General features: G+C 38.1%; 1 protein-coding gene across 9 annotated transcripts in view; it reads left to right on the top strand.

Annotated features, from left to right (window-relative positions):
• Nucleotides 1-24967, top strand: part of NFIB (nuclear factor I B) — a 923658-nt gene that overhangs the window by 756112 nt on the left and 142579 nt on the right. For all 9 annotated transcript variants that reach the window (XM_044061245.1, XM_044061251.1, XM_044061249.1 and 6 more), the window contains one exon: nt 13260-13342. In XM_044061245.1, coding sequence (XP_043917180.1) covers nt 13260-13342 — 83 coding nt within the window. The remainder of the gene's footprint in view (nt 1-13259; nt 13343-24967) is intronic.

Below are 24967 nucleotides of genomic sequence, written 5' to 3'. Positions count from 1 at the left end.
TGGTGCAGGGAAGAAGTGCCTTCTTCCACTGCATAAACTTTGTTTCTTTTTTATATATTTTAAGGACAACTGCTGTTCATAGTTGATTCTGATGTTTTGTTGATCATACTTAGTAGGGTTGATCGCAGAACATTTATATTTTTCTGAAGGAGCAATAAATGTGTACTTCTTACGAGAGTATTATAATATGAATATTTGATGAATATGCTTCACCTCAAAAAATCTAGATCCCTCAGAACCACAGGAGACTTAAACCTAACTTTGACAGGTTATTATAATAGTGTGCTGGAGGGACAGATTCATCACAGAGAGACTTCCTATGCTGGAAAAAAAACGGTCGGTACATGTGAGGAGCACCTCTCTCTGGTGTGTTCAGAAGGAATCTGACCAATGGATGGGAGATTGCAGATATACCCCAGGGACTTCAGTGTCACTATTCAAACTGTGTGAAAGCCACATAACTATGGGCTAGGCTTATAAATGCCCTTGGGCAGATAGCCTAGTATGAACCTATGAACCTATGAAGGACCCTACTTCACAAAAATTCAGTGTATCAAAACTTTTTCTTAGATTTCGTGTTTCTAGAGAAATATAGAATTGTTATGTTTTAACAGCAGCCAGTATAATAATAGAAACAGGAAGAAAAATTATTTTTGAAACTCAAAATTAATTTTTTTAAATTTTTCCCATACTTACCCTAATGCCACATCCCTTTCATGAATTTTCACTTAAACAGGACTGAGCCTTCCCAGCTCTGAGGCTTGAGAAGGTGAAGCCCTGACCTTGACGCAAATGACCTGAGTTTTAATAGACACTTGGAAGAGTCAAACAGTGGAAGGTAGGATTGGTTTACACTGGCTTATCCATTGTGAGGTGAAGGGACACAGTGATGCCCAGTTGGCCATTTGTCAGCTTGTGTGACATCAGTGGCCATGGACTAGGAGGGTGTGGGTTTTGCAATACCAAACAAATGGCGCTAACTCTCATGGGTGTGTGTGTGTGCGTGGGGTGTACATGGAGGAGGGGTAGGAGGGTATAAGATACCCCTGTGGTGGCAGGTGCTCACATCAGACAGTTAGCTGCCAGTGGCAGGGTTAGGGTCATAACAAACGACTATCATTGCTGGGATGATGTGGAGAGAACAAAGCATCCTAAAGGCTGCAGCAATGATGGCCCTTCTGGACAGATGTCACCCCACTGTTGGGAATACCAACTATGGTGGAATGAATGGAGCTCAAGTTCAGTCTGGGAAGGCTTGATGGGAGAAAGGCATGGGGGCAAACAGAACCTTGAAAAAAAGTGGGCCTAAATCCTACTTATAAAACCACTGAACCCGAATTTAAGTGCTTTGCACTGGGAAAAAGTTTTCTTGTAATCTATTCTGACAGCATTGATTTTGTCCCTCTGCAAAGAGCAGCTAAGTAGCTGCACAAGCATAAACTGATTATTTAAACAAACGTTCACACAAAATAACTCAGGACAGCCAAAAAGCACATCAGCTTGCAAGAGGGACTTTCTTGTTTACAATGATTTTCACCTTCTGACTTTAGTAGCAATCTGTCTGCAGTATTTCTTTTTCTTGTTAATCCATTTGATGGTGATGCCAAGCAGACACTGGAGATTCTGATTATATAAGATCTGTACTTCAGTATGTATTCACCAAAGTATCCATAAACAGAAATGAAGTAAAGCTATTATTAAAAAAATCTGGTAGTAATTATATGCACTGAATCTGCTAACACATAGCTTGGCAGTATAAACATTCTTCATCCACAGTATAGAAAAACAGGCTCTTTTCAATGTTTTTTACTCGCCAGACTTGTGTGTTTTCTTTTAAATATGACCTGGGACCTTTATGCACATTTTTGTTCACTAAAGAACGCACCAGCTGCAATACAGATGACTTGCTGTTTCCTTTACAAGTAACACCTGTGTACAAGAGATAACATGAAGCAGATAGCATGATTTCTTTCACAGTACACAGAGAATAAAGTAAACGGCCTGAGCATTTACAGTTTAAGTAAAAACTTAAATTGTATAAAGATCAAGACTTTTGAGTGCAGTACAACCACAGTAAATAAATCATTAGGTAGATTGATTTATCAACTCTGTATATTCTTTAACCTATTCACTCTAACGTGCACACACACTTTAGATTCATAATGCTGAAGGATGGGACGAAAGGCTAACATACATACATACTTAGGTGAATTAATGTAAGATGTACTTAACATCTAGCCTGGGCTTAGGGCCAGAATGTTTTCTTAGGAGATTATCAAATAGTTTGAAGAAAAGGGAAACACAGTACACTCAGTGAAGCACTTGCTCCACCCTCATATCCTTAGGTGTTCTATGAACTATCTTGAGGCGTGGTACTTTTATAGAAGACACAGGTAGCATAGACAGTTTCAGAAAGGTTCAGAAACTAGGTATACTAAACATCACAAGGGCAGACCCGTCCTTTCATCAACAGCACCTAACCGTAGAGAATATATGGTGGAGTCCCCATAACGCCTTTCTTCCCCCAGCTGGAAGCCATAGTGCAGGGGTGTAACATTTCCCTGTTCAAGAATGCAGTGTTACACTGCAGAGTTTACTTCATTTCCTCCATTCAGAGACAACTCTTGTATACCATGTGTGTGTGTGTGTGTGTGTGTGTGTGTGTGTGTGTGTGTGTGTGTGTGTGTGTGTGCACATATATACATGTATCAAGTACTTTCCACTAAAAATTCAGTTGTTAGACTGCCAAAAAATTCATGAAATCTCCCGACAGGGTTGTTTGTGTAAAAAAGGAGAAGAACTGATGGAGGCCCCTGCTTGATTTGTCAGCTTTAAGCAAATCAGCAATGAAGAAAATGTAAAATTCTAGGTCTATAGACATTCACTTCCTACTATTAATAAAAGATGCCTTCTTCATCACCCTGGATATGAAGGAAGTGTGCATAAATATCCTCATTCACAAGGCTCACAGGCAGCTCTGATTCAAAGTAGGAAACTCTGTCTATCAGTATACTTTTGGCATTGTCTTTCTACTGTGATCAAAGTCTTTACCCATCTTAAACTGTGAGGAATTCACATTTACTGTTAATGTAGAGAGTCAGTTATCCAAACGTCGATTATCAGAAACGTCAGTTATGAGAACCAGCCTTCCAAAGTTTTCGGGTTGGAAAAATCATAGTCTGAATATGTAAACATTATATGTATTTGCTTGAGCATGTTTTTAGATCTTGTAGCCTGCAAATGTATGAAAAATATTCTTTATTGTCCATTGGAATCACTGAATGGTTGAACAGGGTATTCCTGTATGCAAAAAAAAATTTTAGAGGTTTTTATCAGGTTCAATTATATGTTTGATTATCTGAACAATTTGATTATCCGAATTACCCTAGGTCCCAATTAGTTCGGATAATCGAGACTCTACTGTACCTGGATTGTTGTTTAATACAGGCATTATGTAGAATTAAAAAAGTTCTTCACTTTCATGATTAAGTCTCACATACCGGGGGCCAAGTTTAATTTTCTTTCTGTAAAACTTGCAGCGTTTGAACTGAATCCAAAAAATAACTGACAGAGTCATAGGGTGCTAAGTACAGACTGCATTTTCCAGTTCTGGTCATGTTTCTTCTGCATCTTATCAGGCTGTATTGCTGTACTTTTTATCTAACTTGGACAGGGCTGGATTAACAAGGGGTTGTTGGACCTGAGCTGCAGGCCTACATGTCTGAAGTAGGCCCTTCTGTTCCTACTCCCAGTTTAGTCAGAAATTATGTGTTGTTTTTGTGCCAGATAAATGGCCCCCTTATAATTTTCAGCTCCGGGTCCATAAGGGCCATAGCATTAGAGTTATGACATAGCTGTTATAACCAATGTTCATATAAAGATAAACCAATGCCCTAAGACCCACCCTTTCACTGCTGTGGTCAGGGTCAGTGGCCCTGCATCTTAAATGGGTTGGTTTGCTTTGTTAGACTAGAAGTTTAAAATGCCACCTACTTTTTATTTCAGATGACCTTACCACTGCATAATAAACTGTCGTGGTGTATTAAACAAGTGTACTTCTCAATGGAGATGCTTTTTCAGGGGGACTACACTCCCATATATGAGAACTCTGCCCCATAATCCTAGTCAGTAAATTTACTACTTTTAAGATCTCACTGAATCAAAGAAAAGTAAAAATAAAACCCCTTTTTCCATGGTGCTGTGATCTTTGAGGTAGTATAAGTAGAGGTCAGGTGTGTAAGGTCAGAGCCCCTACACTGGATAGTGCAGGGGAGCCATACCTCCTACAAAAGGACTTTAAAACTCTTTTTTATACCATCTGTTTATATAATTTGTTATATGGTGCAGTAAGACAGTGTGTTCAGTCTGTTCAGCATCAGTCAGACCAAGTAGACCCATCTTAGACTATTGATCAAACTTGCCATAATGCTGTAGGACCTGAACCTTGACCGCACTTTTAAGCCATCCCAATTTTGAGACTTTAAATTTTGTCTATTTGAGATTTTTTTTAATAGCCATCACTTAAAACTGAGATATTTTGTTAGTATGGACACCTTCTATAAATTAATTTGCACAAAAAAATTCCCGTGGATTCACTAAGTCCTACACTAAGTATACACCATTCTGAGTGAACTTACACCTTTGGGAAAAACCCGGTTCCCGTGAATTACCACATCGATGATAGTCCACTGAGCACAGAAGGCATTATAAGAGATCTGGGAACACAGGTTGACAACTATCTCTCTTTTGACCACCACATTGCCACTGTGGTTAGAAAATCTTTCTGTGTGGCACATCTCATTACTAAGAGTTTTGCATCCAGGAAGAAAGAGGTCATTGTCTCCCTCTACTCTTCCCTCATTAGGCCAGTCATTGAGTACAATGTCCCATTTGGCATGTACCTCACTAAACACCTGCAACAACTGGAGAGGCTGCAAAAGTACCTCACAAAGAGGATCCAAGGCCTTAAACCTTTGTCCTATATGGACAGACTAAAAAAAATCCTAACTATTCTCTGTCTCATATTGCCTACTTAGAGGCGATCTCTGCTTGACTTACAAATGCATGTCTGACCCTGCTCTGTTAGAAATGCTACATCTAAAGAAATCCCTCCGCACCACACACTCTAGAGACCTCAGCCTCATTACCACAATAAACAGAACATGCTGGAGGGACAGGTTCATAACCCAGAGACTGCCCATGCTATGGAATAGATTTCCCATACATGTCAAGCAGAGCACCTCACTGGCCCTCTTCAAGAGAAATCTAGATGAGTGGATGGGAAATAGAAAATTCACCGCGGGGATCACTCCAGTGACTTTACTTGACTGAGGCACTGGGAACTAAGGTCAGGTGGCACAATGCCAGGATAATCCTATGGGCTAGGTTTGTAAAGGCTCCAGGGCCATTAACCTAGTGCACACCTATGAATTTTCTTCCTCCTAATTTTAGTTTTCCTACTGATATTGACAGGGATTCATAAAGGTTACTACAAAGTGTAGACTACATGTACACTTAGTGTAATCTTTCTGAGAGACTAGAAAGCACAAAAAAGTGATACAAATGTTCTTGAATACATATTGTGTACACTTAGTGTAGGCTTTATTGAATCTAGCCAATTTTTTTTCTTACTACCAGTTCTTTCATGCTGAAGGATGAATACCTGGGCTGTGGCTGCAAATGGTCCACTGAGACCAGTGCAGTACCCTGGTAAACAATTATAAATAAATAAATAAGGTAATTCACTCAGATTATATCTTGTTTTCTGTTCTGATAGGGTCACTTAGAAGTGAAGAACTGCTGCATTTCCATTGTTTTAATAGTTAGCTGTGACACTACTTAGGTCATTCCTTATTAATAGGTCTAACTCTGAAAGCCATCTGCATTGGTTAACTTTTCGTATTTCCTCTTCTGATATCCCCATCTCAGCACAGTTCAGAAATTTTTTTCAGTGCCTGTGTTAGTGGTGCAAACATCTGCTGGCACACATTGTACACTGGAATTCTACTCCAGGCTTGGACAGTGCACTCACCTCCTTCACTCTCTAACTTAGTAACTCATGTAACTCTGTAACTCATAATGTGTTCCTCCTGTTAACAGAATTCAAGCCAGGATGTACACTGACATGGGTTATACTGCAGGCAGGTGCTTCTCCTTTTTAATTTGCCACTGACAGCAGTTATCACCATACATAAGGCATTGGGTGTTCCCTCTGCTAATGAGTGATCATCTGCTATACCTACTTATGAAGTCTTTCAGGAAGATGGCTTCATCTGGGTAGTCCTGACTAACCTGCAGGTCTGCCTATGGATGGCTGGTTCTCTGAGTTTCCTCCAGCATTTAGAACCACTATTACATATTTGTGGGTTCCAGCCTTTGCCACAAATAGCCATGCTTTAAAACCTTGGGGTACACTGCAAGAAAGAGATCTTCGCTAGCACCCAGAAATCTCTCAGAGCTGCTGGAACATGCCAAGATTCTATTTCTCAAACAAGCCGTACATCTTGTCCCTCCTTTAGAGAAGGCTATAGGACTGTTTTCTGCCTTTATCATGCTCCAAAGGGGGGAAAAGCTGCTCTCCTTTCTAACACTTTAGCAGTGCCAGAGGGCCCTTCCAGAATGTCAGGTTCCAAATACCTACTGTCCAGGAAGATTTCCCTTGATGGTGTTGATGAGCTTGATGTATTTCTTCTGGCATATTACTGTCTGGAGTTTACAAAGATTCCTTCAGTTTGCTCAGGATGGACTTCAACTTCACTATATCGTTTCCATTTGGTCTCTCCTTTCTGCACATCATGTTCCTTGAGGTCTCCTGCCCTTGTGGTGGATAACTTTCAGGAAATGGAAGGTCTTCTGTCTTCTTACCTCCTTGATTGGCTTCTGGTGGCTGCATCAAAAGATTTGCTGGTAGTAGCCTTTGCTTGCATCATTTCATAGTGGAACACCTGGGAGTCAACATAAGTTACGAGTAGCTCTCTGGGGTTCCATCTCATGGGTTGTCTTTACTGGGTCAGAGATGGATACTCTTTTTTTATTGGCCATTTTGTTTCATAGAGAATCTTCAGTGTCAGTCATTCTTCATCAAATGAGTGCACACAGCACAATTGTTATCTGGCAGGGAGGACCATGTATTTCTAACCTTAAGAACAGATACTTTTGTTCTGACAGCGGGCCATTTAGGACAGTCTACAGCTCTCTAAAGGAAATCTCCCAGACCTGTAGAATCAATTAACAGATTCCCTCAACAGACAGAGACTAGGTGCATAGACTTTTCAAGGCAATGTTCAGATATAAGGCATGAAAGAAATGACTGTATGCCACACATCAATCGCCTGCACTTGTTCTGCTTCCTGATTCCTCACTAGACAGTTTGACGCAAAAAAAACAGCAAGAAAAATCTAGCCAAGCTAGAGTTTTCACTGTGTGATTCCTTAAAACAAGATTATGGGATAAATGCAAATCACCCCTTTAAGGACACCAGGTGTTTCAGCTATATGGTGATTCTGAATGCCCTTGACTTATTTCTTTTAAAGTCAATTAATGGACAAATTCAGGCCAATAAAGTCACACCCTCTTTTATAAGAGGTTTTGCTAAGTTTTTCTTTCTGTTTTTTCCAGTTTGATTGGTCCTTGTGTCCTATTTACTCTTTTAATCACTAGGCAGTTTGGAGAAGAGGCCCAATTCTGTGACTTAGAGAGCTGAAGCCCCAATTGTAATCTATACGGCTCTAGCTTGATTAGCAGCTCAAGCTCTGGAAGAGCCAGTAGAGGGATGAATGGGAGTGAGCAGTCTGCACCAGCTTGCCCAACCAAGAGGGATGAGGGGAGAGGTTGCTTCTGGTCGGCCAGTTGCACTAAACAATTTCAGGACTGATGACACAGACGTGATGATCCTAAACCAGTCACATTAGCTCTCATAGCTTGAGGGTTGAAGCACTCACTTGTATTAGAATGGTGTAGTCCACTCTGTGGTGACACAGGTGCTCATTTCAGCTTTCAGGAGTGGGGGTGGGGTTTAACTGAAATACCATCATTGCCACAATGACAGGGCACAAGCATCTTCTATGGCTGCCTGTGTGATGATTCCCTTTGGGTCATCTGTTACCCTCCTTCATGAGATTGCCAGTATGGCGGGGGGGGGGGGGTTAGGAATCAAAACGCACTGGGGAAGGTTTTATGGTCAGAGAGATATATTAAAAAAGACAACTTAGAGGAGAGATACTTCCTCATTTCCATGTACTCAAACCTTACTTTATGACTTCTCACAATTTCACCGATTCAGAAATGCTTAAAAAAAGGAAAAGTAAGACAGAGCGTACATAATGTTTACAGCTAATTCTTGACCAACAAAACCTCGTCACTCTTTCTCACCGGAAAGCCTTACTAACTCACTAGAAAATTACTACATTCCTTTCTCAAAACACTGAATATCTCAGCTTGGAAGACAGAATGGAAATTATAGACATTGTTTCCTTTTCCAGTCAGGTGTCAAACATGCTCAGGGAAGCTTAGAAGGCAAAATATAAGATAATCATACCTGTGAAAATGTAAAAGAATTGTCATAAGACTGCCATAATAGACTTAGACCAATTAAATGTCCAGTTCCACGGATTTTCAAGTAACTGAAGCATGTATTTTAAACAAATGTAGCTTATTCTTCCACCAGACTACATCTGTAATTAATGCTTATATAGAGATGTTTCTCTAGACAGCAGAATTATTACAGTCTTTCCCAAGTATGTCACACATTTATGTCCTACATGTTGTTCTCCTCCTTGGGATTTGAAGTATCTGATGAAGGAATTAACTATACATCTGTGCGAACAAGCTGACACAGTTGACATTTTGAACTTTTCTTGGACTTACTTCAGAGTTAACAACCCTTATGTGCCAACCACCTTACATAGCTGTTTATAATGAATGGCTGTCTGTAAAAAACTGCTTCATCCTTCATACCCAAGGTTATCTCAACATGCTGTCTTATGCAGTTGATTCAACTGCCGTTTTCTATCTTACCAACCAAAATAAAGAGGATCATCTGCTATATGTGCTTGATGTGTGCATATAACTAGGATAATCACATCAGGAGAAATTATGCCTTCAGGTAAGGCAGGCAGTCCTTTTGACCCTTTCAAGAAAGCGAAGGAAGGTTTATGTCTACCTAAACAGACGTTACCAAAGGGACTGGTCCACTGTGTTGCTTTTTTGCTGTAAGTGCAATAAATAAGCAATTTTTGGCAGGTTACTTTACAAATACTTTTACACAGTGCATACTAGAAGCTACCACAGGAACTTTCTCAGAGCATAGTAGGGTGAAACCACAATGTAGAAGCAGGACAGAGTTAGCATGGCTGTGCTTCAGGACACATGAGATCTTGTAATAGTCTACCTCCCAAAGAAGATTGAGTATTGTTCGGTAGTTTAATTACGGTGACTTTCTTCAAAGAAAATACTAAAGTTCTGTTTGTTTTTTCCCACAACCGTAGATCTACAAGAGAGATTACTGTAGCAGTCTTCCCATATTCTTTTCCCCACATATGGGGATTTTGTAGTTACTTTTTCGTAGTTATTGTACTTGGAAAGCGTGTACTCAGTGTTTATAGATTCTTTTTGTACTTATAGTTTGATTTGATGTAGAAATGTGTTTGTAACAAGCACACTTCCCTGTAGGATTTCCAGATTCCAAGAACTGAAGAGAGTACTGTCAACACCGGACATTTGTATGTTGCACCGCATGCATCTGTAGTTTTGCAGATGTGAGACAAGCATGTGTCTTCAGAGGGAAAATTGGAATGGCTCGAACAATTTGTCTGCGACACAGGAAATGGAAGGCGGGAAATGTAATCTGCTGATACAGTGACCTCTTATTGAGGAGCTAGTGTTATGTGACGTTCCAAACCTGTAGTTCTGGTTCTTCAGGTGACGCATAGGTCCCATTGTTCCGCACAGTGAAGTATACCCTTGCTGCCTCATGTTCTATGCCCTTATTTCAGTGTGTTTTGTGAGAGAATTTGCTGATCAGGTGACATGTAATTTCTGTGAGGAGCATTGCTTCTTCCTCTACTTATTACACTGATTTAGTAATGCCGGCATTTCTTTGTACTGATATATACATTTTACCCATGCTTTCCTGACACATCATGGATTGTGCTTGCTTGTCACAGAATGCCTGTAGTTAATCTCAGGTTGGTGTGGGGATACTTTCCTTGGTTAATGTCCAATGTGATTTTTTTTCTCTTGGTAGTGCTTTGGATATCTTTCATAGATATACCATATAAAATAAAGTCCCCAGTAAAGATGATATACTTACTTAAGGGAATTTCCTTCATCAGGATAAAATGTCATCCAATCATATTAGCTCCTTCAGCAGCATTATTTTCTGAAGTCAGCTTTAGTCTGGCACAGATGAATGCTGATACAATGGATATTCACACTTTTGCAGTAACAACCTTCCATTTGTGTAGCAGAGAAGGAGAAAGGAGAGAGAGAGTGCAATGAAGTATGTCACAATCGAAATGGCATTCGAAATCAAACTGATTATAGCTAGCAATTCTCTTAATAACAATGTATACTGTTTTTCACCTCTTCTGTGAGGATTCACAAGACTTTTTTCATTTGTATGTGCCTGAGTCTTCTTTATGAAAAAGGTTCACAAAAATGTGTATGTATTTCTTGAAGTTTGCTCTGTAGAGGTTTAGTCATTTTCAGTACTTAACTGTTATTGGTTCATAGCCAGTTCTTTGGAACTGGGAAGGAACCAATCATGTGTTCACTTTTGGGTTAGCCACTTTACATTATACAACCCTAAGTTACATTTTCTTAAACCATTATTTAATTTTTGGTTGTGCCTGAGCTTAATATTTGCAAGTTTTGGGTATCTGTAGATCAGGGTGCAATATGTGATCCCAGCACATCAGTTGTGTAAATGACCGAGTACTTCTGCCGAAGCGCAGCACACGGCGTGAGCTCTCGAGGTGAATTTCCTGGCATCCATGTCTTAAACACATAATACGTCCGTTATTATCGGTGATGCTATTCTAATCCTCTTTGTTAATTATTCAAAACACAGATGTCAAAAAATTGCATTGAGAGAGGAATAAAGTGAATTGGAAACAATGTAAATTAAAAAAAAAATCAGGAAAAATTGAAAAATAAGATATGTAGTTGTCTTTTTGTTTGCTGCTAAATGAACAGTATAAGATATTTCGTATATTACATCACACTCCACTAATAGCCAATGTTATTGTGATGGGAAAACAGTAACACACATGGGGCTAAAGTGCATTTTAATTATGACAGTAGGGATGCTATTTAGGTGCTGGATGCATCTCCTGTAATGCCTTTTATTTTGGCAAATTGGCAGGAAACTTCAACAAAGGGTTCAAGACCATATAAATGCTTTAAGAAGGAAAGAAGATTGTAACGCATTGTACTGATATTCCACATGGCATACAAATTTTAAGAAATTTGTGTTTTTTGTTACAGAGAGTATGACTTCTTCGGAAAGAGGAGGAGATGTTTATTTACTGCTTGACAAGAGAAATCTTTTTTTTTTTTTTTTGGTCAGTTATGCATTACTTGATAAATTCATTCAAACAAGAGCTTGAGAGGAATCTGAATAACAATGTTTAGCATTCCAGTTTCTGAATGTTCTGTATTTTAGTGACTGCTGTATAGGCGTTACAAGCTGAATATCATGTCAGACTGCTAATCATAACGTGGAAATTGCACTTTATTTAGTGCATTAAATTGTATGAAGTGAAGTGTTTGTAAGATGAGACAATGTGAAGAAATCATTTGATTTCAACAAACTTTATTTAAATTTGTTTGCATTTACAATGAAGACCCCTGACAGCGCTAATTAATAAACTGATATATTTGGCATAATTTCCTGGAGTAAACTGTTTGGTCTACTTATATAATTAAAGTGGCTGGTTAAAGTAATTTTTTTGTTATTTTTCCTTGTATCTGTGTGAAAGCTAGTTATCTGTCTTTTGTAATGTCACTGGGCTAAACCTGAATATGGTTCTTGTGAGTCAGTGTTCTACCACAGTTAAAAAACTGATAAGTTAATATGCCTTTACACACACACATACATATATATATATATATATATATATATATATATATATATATATATAATAGACACATAATAGACACAAATACACTCATGCTCTGTTGGGCATGTGTCTTCCAAATGGCAGAACTACTGAAATATTTTTAGCAGGTTTAGCATCATTGAATATACTTGCTGTTATTCAATATGGTGTCTCCGAGGTGGGACAGTTTGGAGGAAAGACAAAAGAAGTTATTTTAAAAGTAACACTTCTCTTTATTCCAAATGTATGTGACTTCAGATTATAGTTCGAGATTTGAAGTATGGAGGGCTGAAGCCTCCAAATGGAATGGGAGCAGGAAGATGCAGCCTTCAGTAAAATCATTTTATTTCAGTATTTGCTGCAGTAGTGGCTAATGGAACAATGTGTGTTGTCACCTGTCATGGCTGTATGTAATGTATACTAAATTTAAATTAAATATAGTATACATGTTGACATTGCCAATATCAAAAACAAAAGGTTGACAAAAAAGTCAACATGTCAGTACACACGTGCTGAGGAATGTGCATGCAAGTGGAAAACAATAAGTAAAAAAATATATATTTTTTGCTGGGGATCAAGCATCCCTTTACCACCCCCATGTGGAGGATTGCACCCATCTCTGCTAATTTCTTGTTTTGACTCCAAGATTGCACAGTACAGGGTAAATGGCATATTTCTCCAACTCTAATAATGTAGCAGTCTTGCACACCTGACGACCATTTGTTTAGTCAACCAAATTGTGTCGTCTAAACAGATGCCACCTTTAATGGCAGTCAACTTAAGCTCTGGCTCGTGTGTGTGTGTGTGTGTGTGTGTGTGTGTGTGTGTGTGTGTGTGTGTGTGTGTGTGTGTGTGTGTGTGTGTGTGTGTGTGTGTGTGTGTGTGTGTGTGTGTGTGTGTATATATCTCACTGTGATGTGAACATTGTGTCTAGATGGTGATCAGAGTTGATGTGACATCCCAACCTTATATGCAAAATTGGGAAAAGGGGCATTATGGATGGAAGTATGCAAGCATATACATATTATACATAAACAGACATACCCACTGTTGCCATTCATTTCATCAATGCATGCAGTACTTAATAATGAGTATGTTTGTTATTTTTTCCACTAGTAGCTATTAGTATAACATTGATTTACTTTTTTCCCTTCAATACAGCTTACACAACTTCAACTACACCCCCAGCCAGCCGGTATCCACCATTAGGACAGAGGGAGCCTGCTTTCTTACATCAGCAACAGGTGAGCTTTTCACAGAGGTAATTTAATATGGCTGTCTACATAGACAGCATAACCAAGGCACCAGTATGATATTTCTGTTAGAAAACCAGGTAAAATTCAGAAGGGGCAATGCTATTTTTTTTTAGTAGTTTGTCTCTGTTTATTTCTTATTTACATTATGTAATGATGTATTTTAAAGCCTTTTACTTTATTGTTTATACAGATTCTAAATTAGATTTCATATCAATGTCCAAACATTTGACTTCGATATCAACACTAAAACTTTAGGAGAATCTCATGAAATTGAATTATATAAATAACTTAAGTCAGTTATACATTACTTGATGGTTCTTAAGTCACGTTAAGGCCCTCATGTTTTAGTCTTCAGAATTTATTTTCATTGTGTTACTTTGATGGTTTATACTGTAGGAAGATACATACTACATTACTGTTTTCTTATCTTTCTCTTACATTGTATTACATTATCACATTTACACGGTTTATAAAGAAGGTCTTGTAAAGTTAAAAGGCTTTGATTTAATGTTTCTGAGCATTCTGAAAAATCTGATGTGCTTACATGGCACGTCTGTGTTATGTAATCTAAGTAGTAGAACATACACACACACACACACACACACACACACACACACACACACACACACACACACGGACTTGGCTACATCTCTTCGTTTACTTATGCCTAAATAATATCAAAAGTATTATCTTGCTTATTAGTTTGTAGAGAAGCTGTTGCAACCTGAATATTTCTCCCTGTTATAAAACGTACTGAAGACATACTCTTCATTGCAGTATCCACTGTGTTACATCATCATCCTTGTGGGTTTGGATTATGTCTGATTCCTTGGTAATGCATTTGTACTAGTGTAACATCTGACATTCCACTATACATTGTCATTGGTAAACAACAGATAAGGAACTTTAAGAAGAAAGTTTATTTTATCATTTTTGACAAATAGTTAAGGAAACAAATCTGTGTCTGATAATAATAGATTTTATCACTTAATAGTAATATAGAATCAGTACCACATTTTGAGTGCAGCATTTATCTTATGTATGCACTGTCTTTACATTGTTTTTTAATAGTTTTTCTTTGAAAACACACGTTCAGGTTTAAGTTTTACATTTGTTAGTCTGATAATCATTCCAGTTAGTTGTCATGAACAGGAGGAAAGCACATTTTGTCTTCAGATGGGTGTCAAAGGGAGCTGAAAGGTGAAGACATTGCTTTTGATGCAGAGTCAGCCACATCACTGAAATAAGGTCGGAGCTCTTGTAGGATTCCCTTTCTTTGAGAAAGAAAGTCCATGTATGTATCAGTCTTTTTTTTTTTTCTAATTTGACCACCTGCTCCCTTGAGGAATACTTATCAAAGCTGTAGTAATTGAATATCCAGCCAATGAGCCATTGTAAGTGCTTAGACAAATTACAGTTTATAATCACCACTTATACTGGAAGTGGAACCAGTACCTTGAAAATGACCGATTATATCCCGTTTTCACAATCACAATGCAAAAAATTAGTAGATTTATAATATGAGGAATGTCAAATCAGCCAGCAACATGAATTAAGGATTTTGAGCATGGATGTTTATAAGATTAAAATGCTGAGATGTTTTGAGTTGTCTTTTTGGAGATGGTGCATTTCAAGAGTTTTTTTTTCTCGTTTGTTTATACATGTCAGAAACAAAAGGTGGCTTTTAAGGCCCTAAAATAAGAAGACATCTCAAATAGCTTATCTCATTCAACTCAACTGTGGTTTGACAAAGCCACAGCTACACATACTGAATTAGCTTACTCTATAACCAAGGAGGTCCTTCTTCAGATTAATAAGTGCAGCTTAACATATTGCTGTAACTCAAAAAATACATGTATTTGTTCTTTTTCAGCATACTCAGTTACTGCACATTAAGGCTCTACTGTGTTATGTAGTTGCCCCTTGAGTCAGAAAATATATCATAGTTAAAAAAGTGGAATATTTATTACGCATATAGAGGGAAGACGAAGCACATTTCCCTTTTAAAATATGTGGCATGCATTGGGTAAAATATCAAAGATGGCAGTACTGTCCTCATTCCTGAATTGAGTGTTTTTGCAGAAATTTTGTATCATCAGAAACTGACACTGGCTTACAGATTTGTGTTGTGTTCTTTTTTGGAGCTCTCATTTTGGTTCATCTTAAGAAACAGCAGCAAAAATAAGTGTATGGGCAGATTCAGTACTTCTAAGCTTTATTTTTGGAACTTAGCTCATCAGTTGCTTAGTTTATGCCTGCTTGGTTTGTCCACTTGAATACCATAAAGTAATGTTGTCTGGTCATTGTGAACCTAGTTAAGTCATAGGTAGTGTGGCTCTGGAGTCCAGACACTTCCGCAACAGAATTTGTAAATGCTGACTTGCTGCTGCTGCCTTGTACACATTTCATTTTTCCTTTCACACAGCGGTTACCACCTGTCATGGTATTCACTACTGAGAACACAAGTGTAATACGCAGCATCATGGTGGACTTAACATTATTTGGTTGTGCCTGTGTCTGAAGCCCCTTCTAAGAGGAGATTAGATATCAGAACAGTTTTTACATGGAATAGGATGGAAAAAAAGATAATTAAATGGCTCATTAAAACATTATTAAGGATATAAACATTTCTCTGTGAAACCTTATAAAGTGTATATTTTATAAGGGGAGAGATGCAGTTGGAGAAGAGGAGGTATCTGCAGTTTAAGAGAATATAGGTAGTGGTAATAGTATCACTATGGAGAAATTATTACAGGTGAGAGGGAAGGAGCTGAGATTTATGAGGAGGCAGAAGCATGTGGCAAGTGCTGTGTGTGAGGCCAAAATAAATGTTGAGAGGGTACAGTATGTCTAGGGGTAGAATGATGGATGTCAAAATACTGAGCTGTATTAAGTGTATAGAATAAGGGAAAGATTTGTTTATTGGATAAGGATGGATTAAGTATAGAGTGTGAGCTGAAGCAAGTATGATTACTAAATTAGTTTTTTGATTCTGTGTTTAGAGAGATGGGTCAAGGTGGGCTACCTGCATTGGCAGTTTCTATGGATGGTAAATTATCATTGGAGCTGTGAAAGTGAAATAAACAATGACAAATCTGAGTGCTCCTGAGTGCACCTGACTACACCTGAGTATATCTTGTCAGCTGGGGACCAGCTGGCAAAATTATTTTAACTTGTGATTTAATACAAGTGTGGTGCCTGGGGATTAAAAGTGGTATCAGTGGGGTGGGGGAGGACTAAAACAGAACTTGCCAATTATAAACCTTTGAGTCTTGTTTCTGATTTGGGAAATGTTTAAGGAAGGATTTGTAGGAAGTAATTTTGTACGATTTCTACATAGTGATTGTTTCAAGTTTAAAGATCAGCATTGGTCACTTTATATACATTTTTTCAAGTAAGGTTTACTTTGATTGGATCACAGGAGAACAAGTCAGAAGGAGTACAGTGAATGCATTTTATCTAAACTTAAGTATTTGATCTGTTTCACATGAAAACAATTGGGAAGGTTTATGGTTTGGAATTGGGGCCAGAAGCAGTAAAACTGACTGAACATTTGTTGTTGGATAAAAAAAAATGAAAGATACATGTTGGGATGGGGAAAGAATGTCACATAGTTCAGTGCTGTGATTTATTATTTTTTACTGTATATATTGGATCTGAGAAGTTAATCACCTTGTATGCTAGTGATACAAAAAATTATTTGACTCTGACAGGTGGCGGGGAAGGCCTGTAGAGACATCTTAGTAATCTGACTTGTGACAACTAGAGTTTACTGTAAAGAACTTTAAAATGATGCATTTTGGTAAAGGAAGTCTGCTGATAACATGCAATTTTGATTGTATAAACAGTACATCATTTAAGGAAAAAAGTGTAGATATGCCAGTAAATTATGCTTTGGGATGTAAGAATGCTGGTATAAAGGCTGCTGGAACTGCAAAGGCCATATAATGTATTATAGAAAAGTAGAGATTTTTGCAGGGTATTGCTGAGATGCTTTATGCCATTTTGTATGATGTTTTAGAGACCCTATAGAACAGAAAAGATTAGATGGTTTAAAAGCACTCATAGAAAAGTTACAAGTATGTTGGAATGAATGACTTGATTGAATTATGAGTTTGTACTTAAAAGACTAGATGTATACTTTCTAGAATGAACACACAGGTGTTTATGGCATAGATGGCATAGATGTTCCACAACTTGATTGGAAAGTGTGGCTGTAAGGAGGGAGGAGAGATGTAGAAGACAGGCTCATTGGCAGGTTGCATGTGTTCAGTTTATTTTACGTCTGAACATTTTTTTTTTTTTTTAATGAAAGGAGTTTGTAATACCCTGGAATTTTATGAAGAAAGGAGTAGAGTGGTATGTAACAACTGAGAGTTTTAACTCTTTCCATGTATAGCACCTGGTAACTATTGACAAATCCTTTGCCGTATAACAGAGTACAAATGCCACTACTTCCTGCCTAGAACATAAGGCTGTGGGTTGTATTCCCACACAAGGAACCTGGATGTGTTATCTAGTAGAGGCACTGACGCATTATGAGGGTGCTACAAGGCAAACCAAGAAGAGGACAGCAGAGGCTAAAATGGATATGCAACATTAATGAAGTAATGAGTACAAATATGCAAGAACTTAAAGAAGCAGTTGTTGATCATCAGTTGCTGGATGCTACAGCCCTGGAGGTCACAAAGTGTTAGACTCAATTAAACAACAACATCACTTGTAAGGTGCAGACCATAAGATTAGAGGGTAAACCAAAACCCAATCTCCCTTAGTTTGTGGTAACATAGTTGGATGTTAAAGATCCCACAATACTGAAAGAAGAGCAGAGACATTTCCAGAATGTCTGTAAGTACCACCTTGGGTCTTTCCTGAAAATAGGCTATGTGCTTAGAGTGACTAACCCACTCAACAGAAGTAATTAAAAATAAATAAATGCTTTTAGTTTTTCTCCCCACTTGCCCCTCTGGCACCTAGTTATTCCATTCTTAGCCATCAGCGTGATGGATGGAATCTCTTGCTCTACTCCAGTGAACCATCTAGTTGTTCTGTTTGTCACCTCACATGAAAAGTAAAACATAAGTTAGTGGTGTTTTAAAAATTGCTGTAGAATACCACAGTTATCACAGATCTATTTTCTAAAGGAAACCTTTTTGCCTTCTTGTTAACATTGTATTCATTGTGTGTTCATACCAAGGTAATTCCACTGTCTAACATCATTTGGTGATGCATGTGAAGTTATTAAACCGATCTAAACATTTCTTACACAATTTCTAGACGAGGTTAGAATGCTAAGAATAACTGTGCAAATGTTGCAGAAAGAAACAGAAAATCTTACTTTCTTGGTATATTACTGTAATTTATTTGGGCTGTTTACATTTTTTGTCTGTTTTTTAATAGCAGAAATAAATTGAAAGCATCTGTGTGGATTTACACGTATACCAAGCAGTAATTAGTGGTATGCCCAGTTTTGTTTTGCTAATTATCTCTCTATTTCTTTGTTTCATTGGTAACTTGAAACAGAAATTAATGACATCTGCAAAACATAACTGTATGGAAGTTACTACTGTTGTTCTTGGATCATGCACTGAGATGAGTGAATGTTTAACTTACAGCAGCTTTCTGTCTCTGGTGTCTGTTTATTCTGTTAATATCGCTCTGAAGCTATCTGCTCAGACTATAAACCCATCCTAGTTTGATATTTTTAACATGTTTATGTTTGAGTTCACTTTCATTATACAGTCTGTTTATTTATAGCCCTTGCATTTAATTTTTACAGACTGACATTCCTGGAGTAGTTTATTTTTATTTATTTATTTACTTCATTTTTTTTTTGTGGCAACAGCTCAACTGCTACTAGGTTCAGGGTTATCAAAAAAGCACAGAACACCACTACTGTTTGTTGCTTAATTCAGAAATTATTCCATTTCCCCAGTTCTTGCAGGATACAGTAAGCTTGCTTTATTTGTACATTTTAAGTTGCACAGAATACAGCTTAACAAGTATTGTATACTGAGTTAAGGCCTAGAAACCAATAGTGACAATACTTTTCTTGCCAAATGGGCCAAACTGCTACTTGGAGAATGCAGCAGTCACCTCTGAAAGTGTGCTGAGGTTTAGCTCAAGACATTTTCTGAAGGGAATTGTTGCATACAAAGAGAGAGAGGGTACCATGTTTAATTTGTTGATGTCATATGTGTGTATTACGTATTTATATTACCAACAGCTGATTTAAAATTTTTGCTGTAGCTGAATTATTTTGCATATTAAGCTGATTGCTGCAAAGTACGGACAAGATAGTACCTTATAGGATCATAGGAGGTTACTAGGCTAATGGCCCTAGGGTCATTATAAACCAAGGCAAGTACAACCCCTGTTCCCAAGAATATCAGGGTATCATAGGAGGTTACTAGGCTAATGGTGCTAGGGTCATTATAAACCAAGGCAAGTACAACCCCTGTTTCCAAGAATATCAAGGTATCATAGGAGGCTACTAGGCTAATGGCCCTAGGGTCATTATAAACCAAGGCAAGTACAACCCCTGTTCCCAAGAATATCAGGGTATCATAGGAGGTTACTAGGCTAATGGCGCTAGGGTCATTATAAACCAAGGCAAGTACAATATCATAGGAGGTTACTAGGCTAATGGCCCTAGGATGATTATAAACCAAAGCAAGTAAAATCCCTGTTCCCAAAAATATCAAGTTATCATAGGAGGTTACTAGGCTAATGGCCCTAGGGTCATTATAAACTAAGGCAAGTACATCCCCTGTTCCCAAGAATATCAAGGTATCATAGGAGGTTACTAGGCTAATGGCCTTAGGGTCATTATAAACCAAGGCAAGTACAACCCCTGTTCCCAAGAATATCAAGGTATCATAGTAGGTTACTAGGCTAATGGCCCTAGGGTCATTATAAACCAAGGCAAGTACAACCCCTGTTCCCAAGAATATCAAGGTATCATAGGAGGTTACTAGGCTAATGGCTCTAGGGTCATTATAAACCAAGGCAAGTACAACCTCTGTTCCCAAGAATATTAAGGTATCATAGGAGGTTACTAGGCTAATGGCCCTAGGGTCGTTAAAAACCAAGGCAAGTACCACCTGTGTCCCCAAGAATATCAAGGCATCATAGGCAGTTACTTGGCTGATGGCCCTAGGGTCATTATAACCCAAGGCAAGTACAACCCCTGTCCCCAAGAAAATCAAGGCATCATAGGAGGTTACTAGGCTAATGGCCCTAGGGTCATTATAAACCAAGGCAAGTACAACCCCTGTCCCCAAGAATATCAAGGCATCATAGGATGTTACTAGGCTAATGGCCCTAGGGTCATTATAAACCAAGGCGAATACAACCCCTGTTCCCAAGAATATCAAGGCATCATAGGAGGTTACTAGGCTAATGGCCCTAGGGTCATTATACACCAAGGCAAGTACAACCCCTATTCCCAAGAATATCAAGGTATCATAAGAGGGTACTAGGCTAATGGCCCTAGGGTCATTATAAACCAAGAAAGTACAACTCCTGTTCCCAAAAATATCAAGGTATCATAGGAGGTTACTAGGCTAATGGCCCTAGGGTCATTATAAACCAAGGCAAGTACAACCCCTGTTCCCAAGAATATCACGGTATCGTAGGCTAATGGCCCTAGGATTATTATAAACCAAGGCACAACCCCTGTTCCCAAGAATATCAAGGTATCATAGGAGGTTACTAGGCTAATGGCCCTAGGGTCATTATAAACCAAGGCAAGTACAACCCCTGTTCCCAAGAATATCATGGCATCATAGGAGGTTACTAGGCTAATGGCCCTAGGGTCATTATAAACCAAGGCAAGTACAACCCTTGTTCCCATGAATATCAAGGTATCATAGGTGATTACTAGGCTAATGGCCCTAGGGTCATTATAAACCAAGGCAAGTACAACCCCTGTTCCCAAGAATATCAAGGCATCATAGGAGGTTACAAGGCTAATGGCCCTAGAGCCATTATAAACCAAGGCAAGTACAACCCCTGTTCCCAAGAATATCAAGGTATCGTAGGAGGTTACTAGGCTAATGGTCCTAGGGTCATTATAAACCAAGGCAAGTACAACCTTTGTTCCCAAGAATATCAAGGTATTAAGCAGAACTTAGTCAACATCTACTGCTCCTGTCCAAGAGGTACACAGGTGAACCTCCTGGGATGAATTTGCGGTTTCCCATCCAGTCATACAATTTACGCTTAAATAGGGTCAGCTAGAGGCTTTGCTTCACCTGAATTGGAAGTATGTTACAGAGGAGAGGTAACCTAAGTGAGGCATATCTGTCTCTCCAGCAAGTCCTGTTGATGTCACATATTAGGTTGGGTTTCCTAGAGCGAGTGCATTTTATACCATTTGATTTACGAATATGCAACATTTCCACTAGAGAAGTTCTGAGATTGCTTTATATGCAAGGCAGAGGTCACCTCTGAGTAGTCTGTAAGGCACAGTGTGTACTGACATTGATTTCAGTCTGTCAACATGTGACATATGCTGAAGACCATGAATTTTCTTGGAAAGACCTCAAAGGTTTCTTACAATTTGCTGCAGGTGCCTGTTAAAGTGCATACCGTAGGTAGAATTGTACTGCTTTATTGGCCTAAGGAATGAGATATACAGGGAGGTTATAACCTTTCTTGTTCTGGATTCAATGCCCTTAATTATCTTGGTAAGCAAATTACCATACTGATTCCTTAATGCAGTTCTAACAGACAACATTTCAGATACTTCTCAGTGTAAGCATGGCTGAATCCTTCCGTGAAGCATTTTTGCAGGGGCATAACTCCCCTGCAGCCCACTGTAGAAGCTTCAGCTCAGGCTTACTTTATTATTGCCTTTATCATAAGAGTGCCAAAAAGTGTTGTGTACATATCATTCAAAAATGTATGCCTGTTTTAAAGAAAAAAATGACATGAAGCTGAGCGAGTTGTGTTGCTAAAACAAGACAAGTTACAATGAGATATATACAATATGACTCGTGCTGAAGGAACAAGTGACACAATAAAGTAGGACTTCGTTTGTTGACATTATTTCATTACTTTTTTTAAGTAAGCCCACTGTGTAATATGTAAGGCTTAGTGTTTCCATCTGTCTGCACTGATATACATCACCAGAGATTGTTTCAAGATGCGCTACACATATGCATGTCCTTGAACATGTAAGTACTTTTTGCAGTATCAAAAAACTGCATTTTCTGCTGCTAAGTTTGATATCAACTAGAAAAGCAAGAAGGGAGATTTAAGTTCAGTACATTTTGGAAGCAAAGAATCAACAAACATTGTTTATTTACAGGGAGGAAATGTAATGAAACTAAAACAGAATTATTACATTCATTTCACCGCTGGGGGGAGTACTTATTTTTCCAAATGTTTTCAGCAATGGTACCGATTCCTGTTTCAGTGTGATTTCAAGCAAAAATTGAGCCAGTATAATAGGTTTTTACCTCCCAGTGCAGTTCAAAGACAGGCCTCCTTGCAAATAGACCATGCCTTGTTGGACTATCCCAGTTAACAGCAGTAAATAAAACAAAATAATAGGAGATAAAATCTTTTTATTGTACACAGTGTTATTCAACTCCTGAGAGCTGAGTTATTGTGAAATGTTTTGTGTAAGTATAACTCTCCAGTTAGATACATCCACCTGTATAGTCCCATATATTCTGTTTACCAGATGCATGTTAACTGTCTGCTTACAATTTCTTACTTTCATTCCTTAGATTGAATTTATGAGGCAACAGTTGAGCACTCAAACAAACAGACAAACAGCATGAGAGTTTTTGTTTGTTTGTGTCTTTCGGCTTTTCCCGGTTAGGGGTCACCACAGCGGAACTCCAGTCCGCTAATGATTGGCAGTTGATTTTTACATGCCGAGTTACCAGCCCTGATGCACAACCTTCAACGAAGGTACGCCCATTCACTCATGTCTCCACGCAGAAGACGCTCTAGCTGAGAATCGAACCGGACAGCGTCTTATTGTGAGGCGACAACGCTACTGCAGCACCACCACCGCAGGTTATACAAACAGCATGAGAGTAAAAGAACTAAAAATTAATTTGTTTAATTTATATCTTAATATTAAAATGATCTCTTACCTTTTGTTAATTTCACATTAAAACATGCAAACAAAGATCATCTCTGTAAAAATATAATTTTATACAATAATGATATTCCTTCAGTGATTAAAAAATGTCAGTTTCCATTGCTTTGGATTGTATTAGCTTGTGCTAGAAAAGCAATTATTAAGAAATGGTTCTTAGAAGATCCACCAACTCGATCTGATTTTCTTATAATATTAAGATCAATACATGATAAAGAGATCAATTTAGATGAACATGAGACTAGAGATAATTTACCAAGTTTTAAGTTATGGCCTACAGTCCCAAATGTCTTAACCCATTTAAACTATTAATACATTTAATTTTATGTAATTATATTATATAAATAAATCTTTATTTTCTTTTAGTTGTTTGATTTCTCATTATATAAATATAAATGTATAAATCAGTTGCTCTAAATTTTATTTTAATTTTGACAAATTTGCATACAAAGTCCAACAAACTCTACATAATGTAAATAGTTTTTACTCTTAGAAATGTTTTTTGTCCTGAAAAGAATGAGACATTTTTTTATTGATTGTAATGTTGAAATCTTAATATTCTATACTTATTTGCTTTATTTGTACGTTTCATTTTGAAATTGTTGTCTTGTCATGTATTTAATAAAAATCTTTAAAAAAAATGCAAACAACATCTCCAACACAGTGTGTATTCCTGTAGAAACATATCTTCTGTGATTGCTGTCACTCCTAGATGGCATCACATTTAAGCACTTTTCATGTATGGGATGAATCTGTGGATATGCCCTTACCCCTTTTGTGTAGTATAAATCGTAAATACCCACCAGACTCAAAATGTACTGCTTATAATGGGACCCTTGCAGTTGCATTTCCAATCCCTTCGTCTGAAATACTTAGGAATGTTAAGGATTCCTCAGCTGTGTAGCCCCTAAAAAGAAGGAGTTAATCTCAATGTATGCTCCTTAAAAGGTTAGGATATTTGCAGTGACATTTCAGACTGGGAAACTGTTTAATCCTCAATACACAATTATTAAAGGACTATAGGGAGAGTTCTTGCCGCCTCACAGCAAGACGTTGTCCCGTTCGATCCTCAGCTAGAGCGTCTTCTGTGTGGAGGCATGCGTGAATGAGCGTGCCTTCGTTGAAGGTTGTGCGTCAGGGCTGGTAACTCGGCACGTAAAAATCCACTACCAAACATTAGCGGACCGGAGTTCCGCTGTGGCGACCCCTAACTGGGATAAACCAAAAGACACAACACAACAAAGGGAGAGTTCTTTAAGAAGTACAAAACCCACTGAATGTAACTGTAATTCCTGGGGTATTCCAGTTCAGTATCTGTAGTTCTTAACTGTATACAAAGAGGACACTTGAAACAAGGAATCTAATGTTGCAGGAAAACATGTGATAATGATTACATTAACGCAAGGTTCTCAATCATTATGTAAAGTTATTCACTCTGAAAAAAGATGGGCTGAATGTAGTATCATGCATAAAGAACTGTATCAGTCTTCATGGAA

Source organism: Protopterus annectens, chromosome 2.part0, assembly GCF_019279795.1.
Source record: "Protopterus annectens isolate FY-2018-M chromosome 2.part0, PAN1.0, whole genome shotgun sequence".
In the NCBI taxonomy this organism is placed as follows: Eukaryota; Metazoa; Chordata; order Ceratodontiformes; family Protopteridae; genus Protopterus; species Protopterus annectens.
The sequence above is the reverse complement of the archived record's forward strand: the minus strand, read 5'-3'. Positions and strand labels throughout refer to the sequence as shown.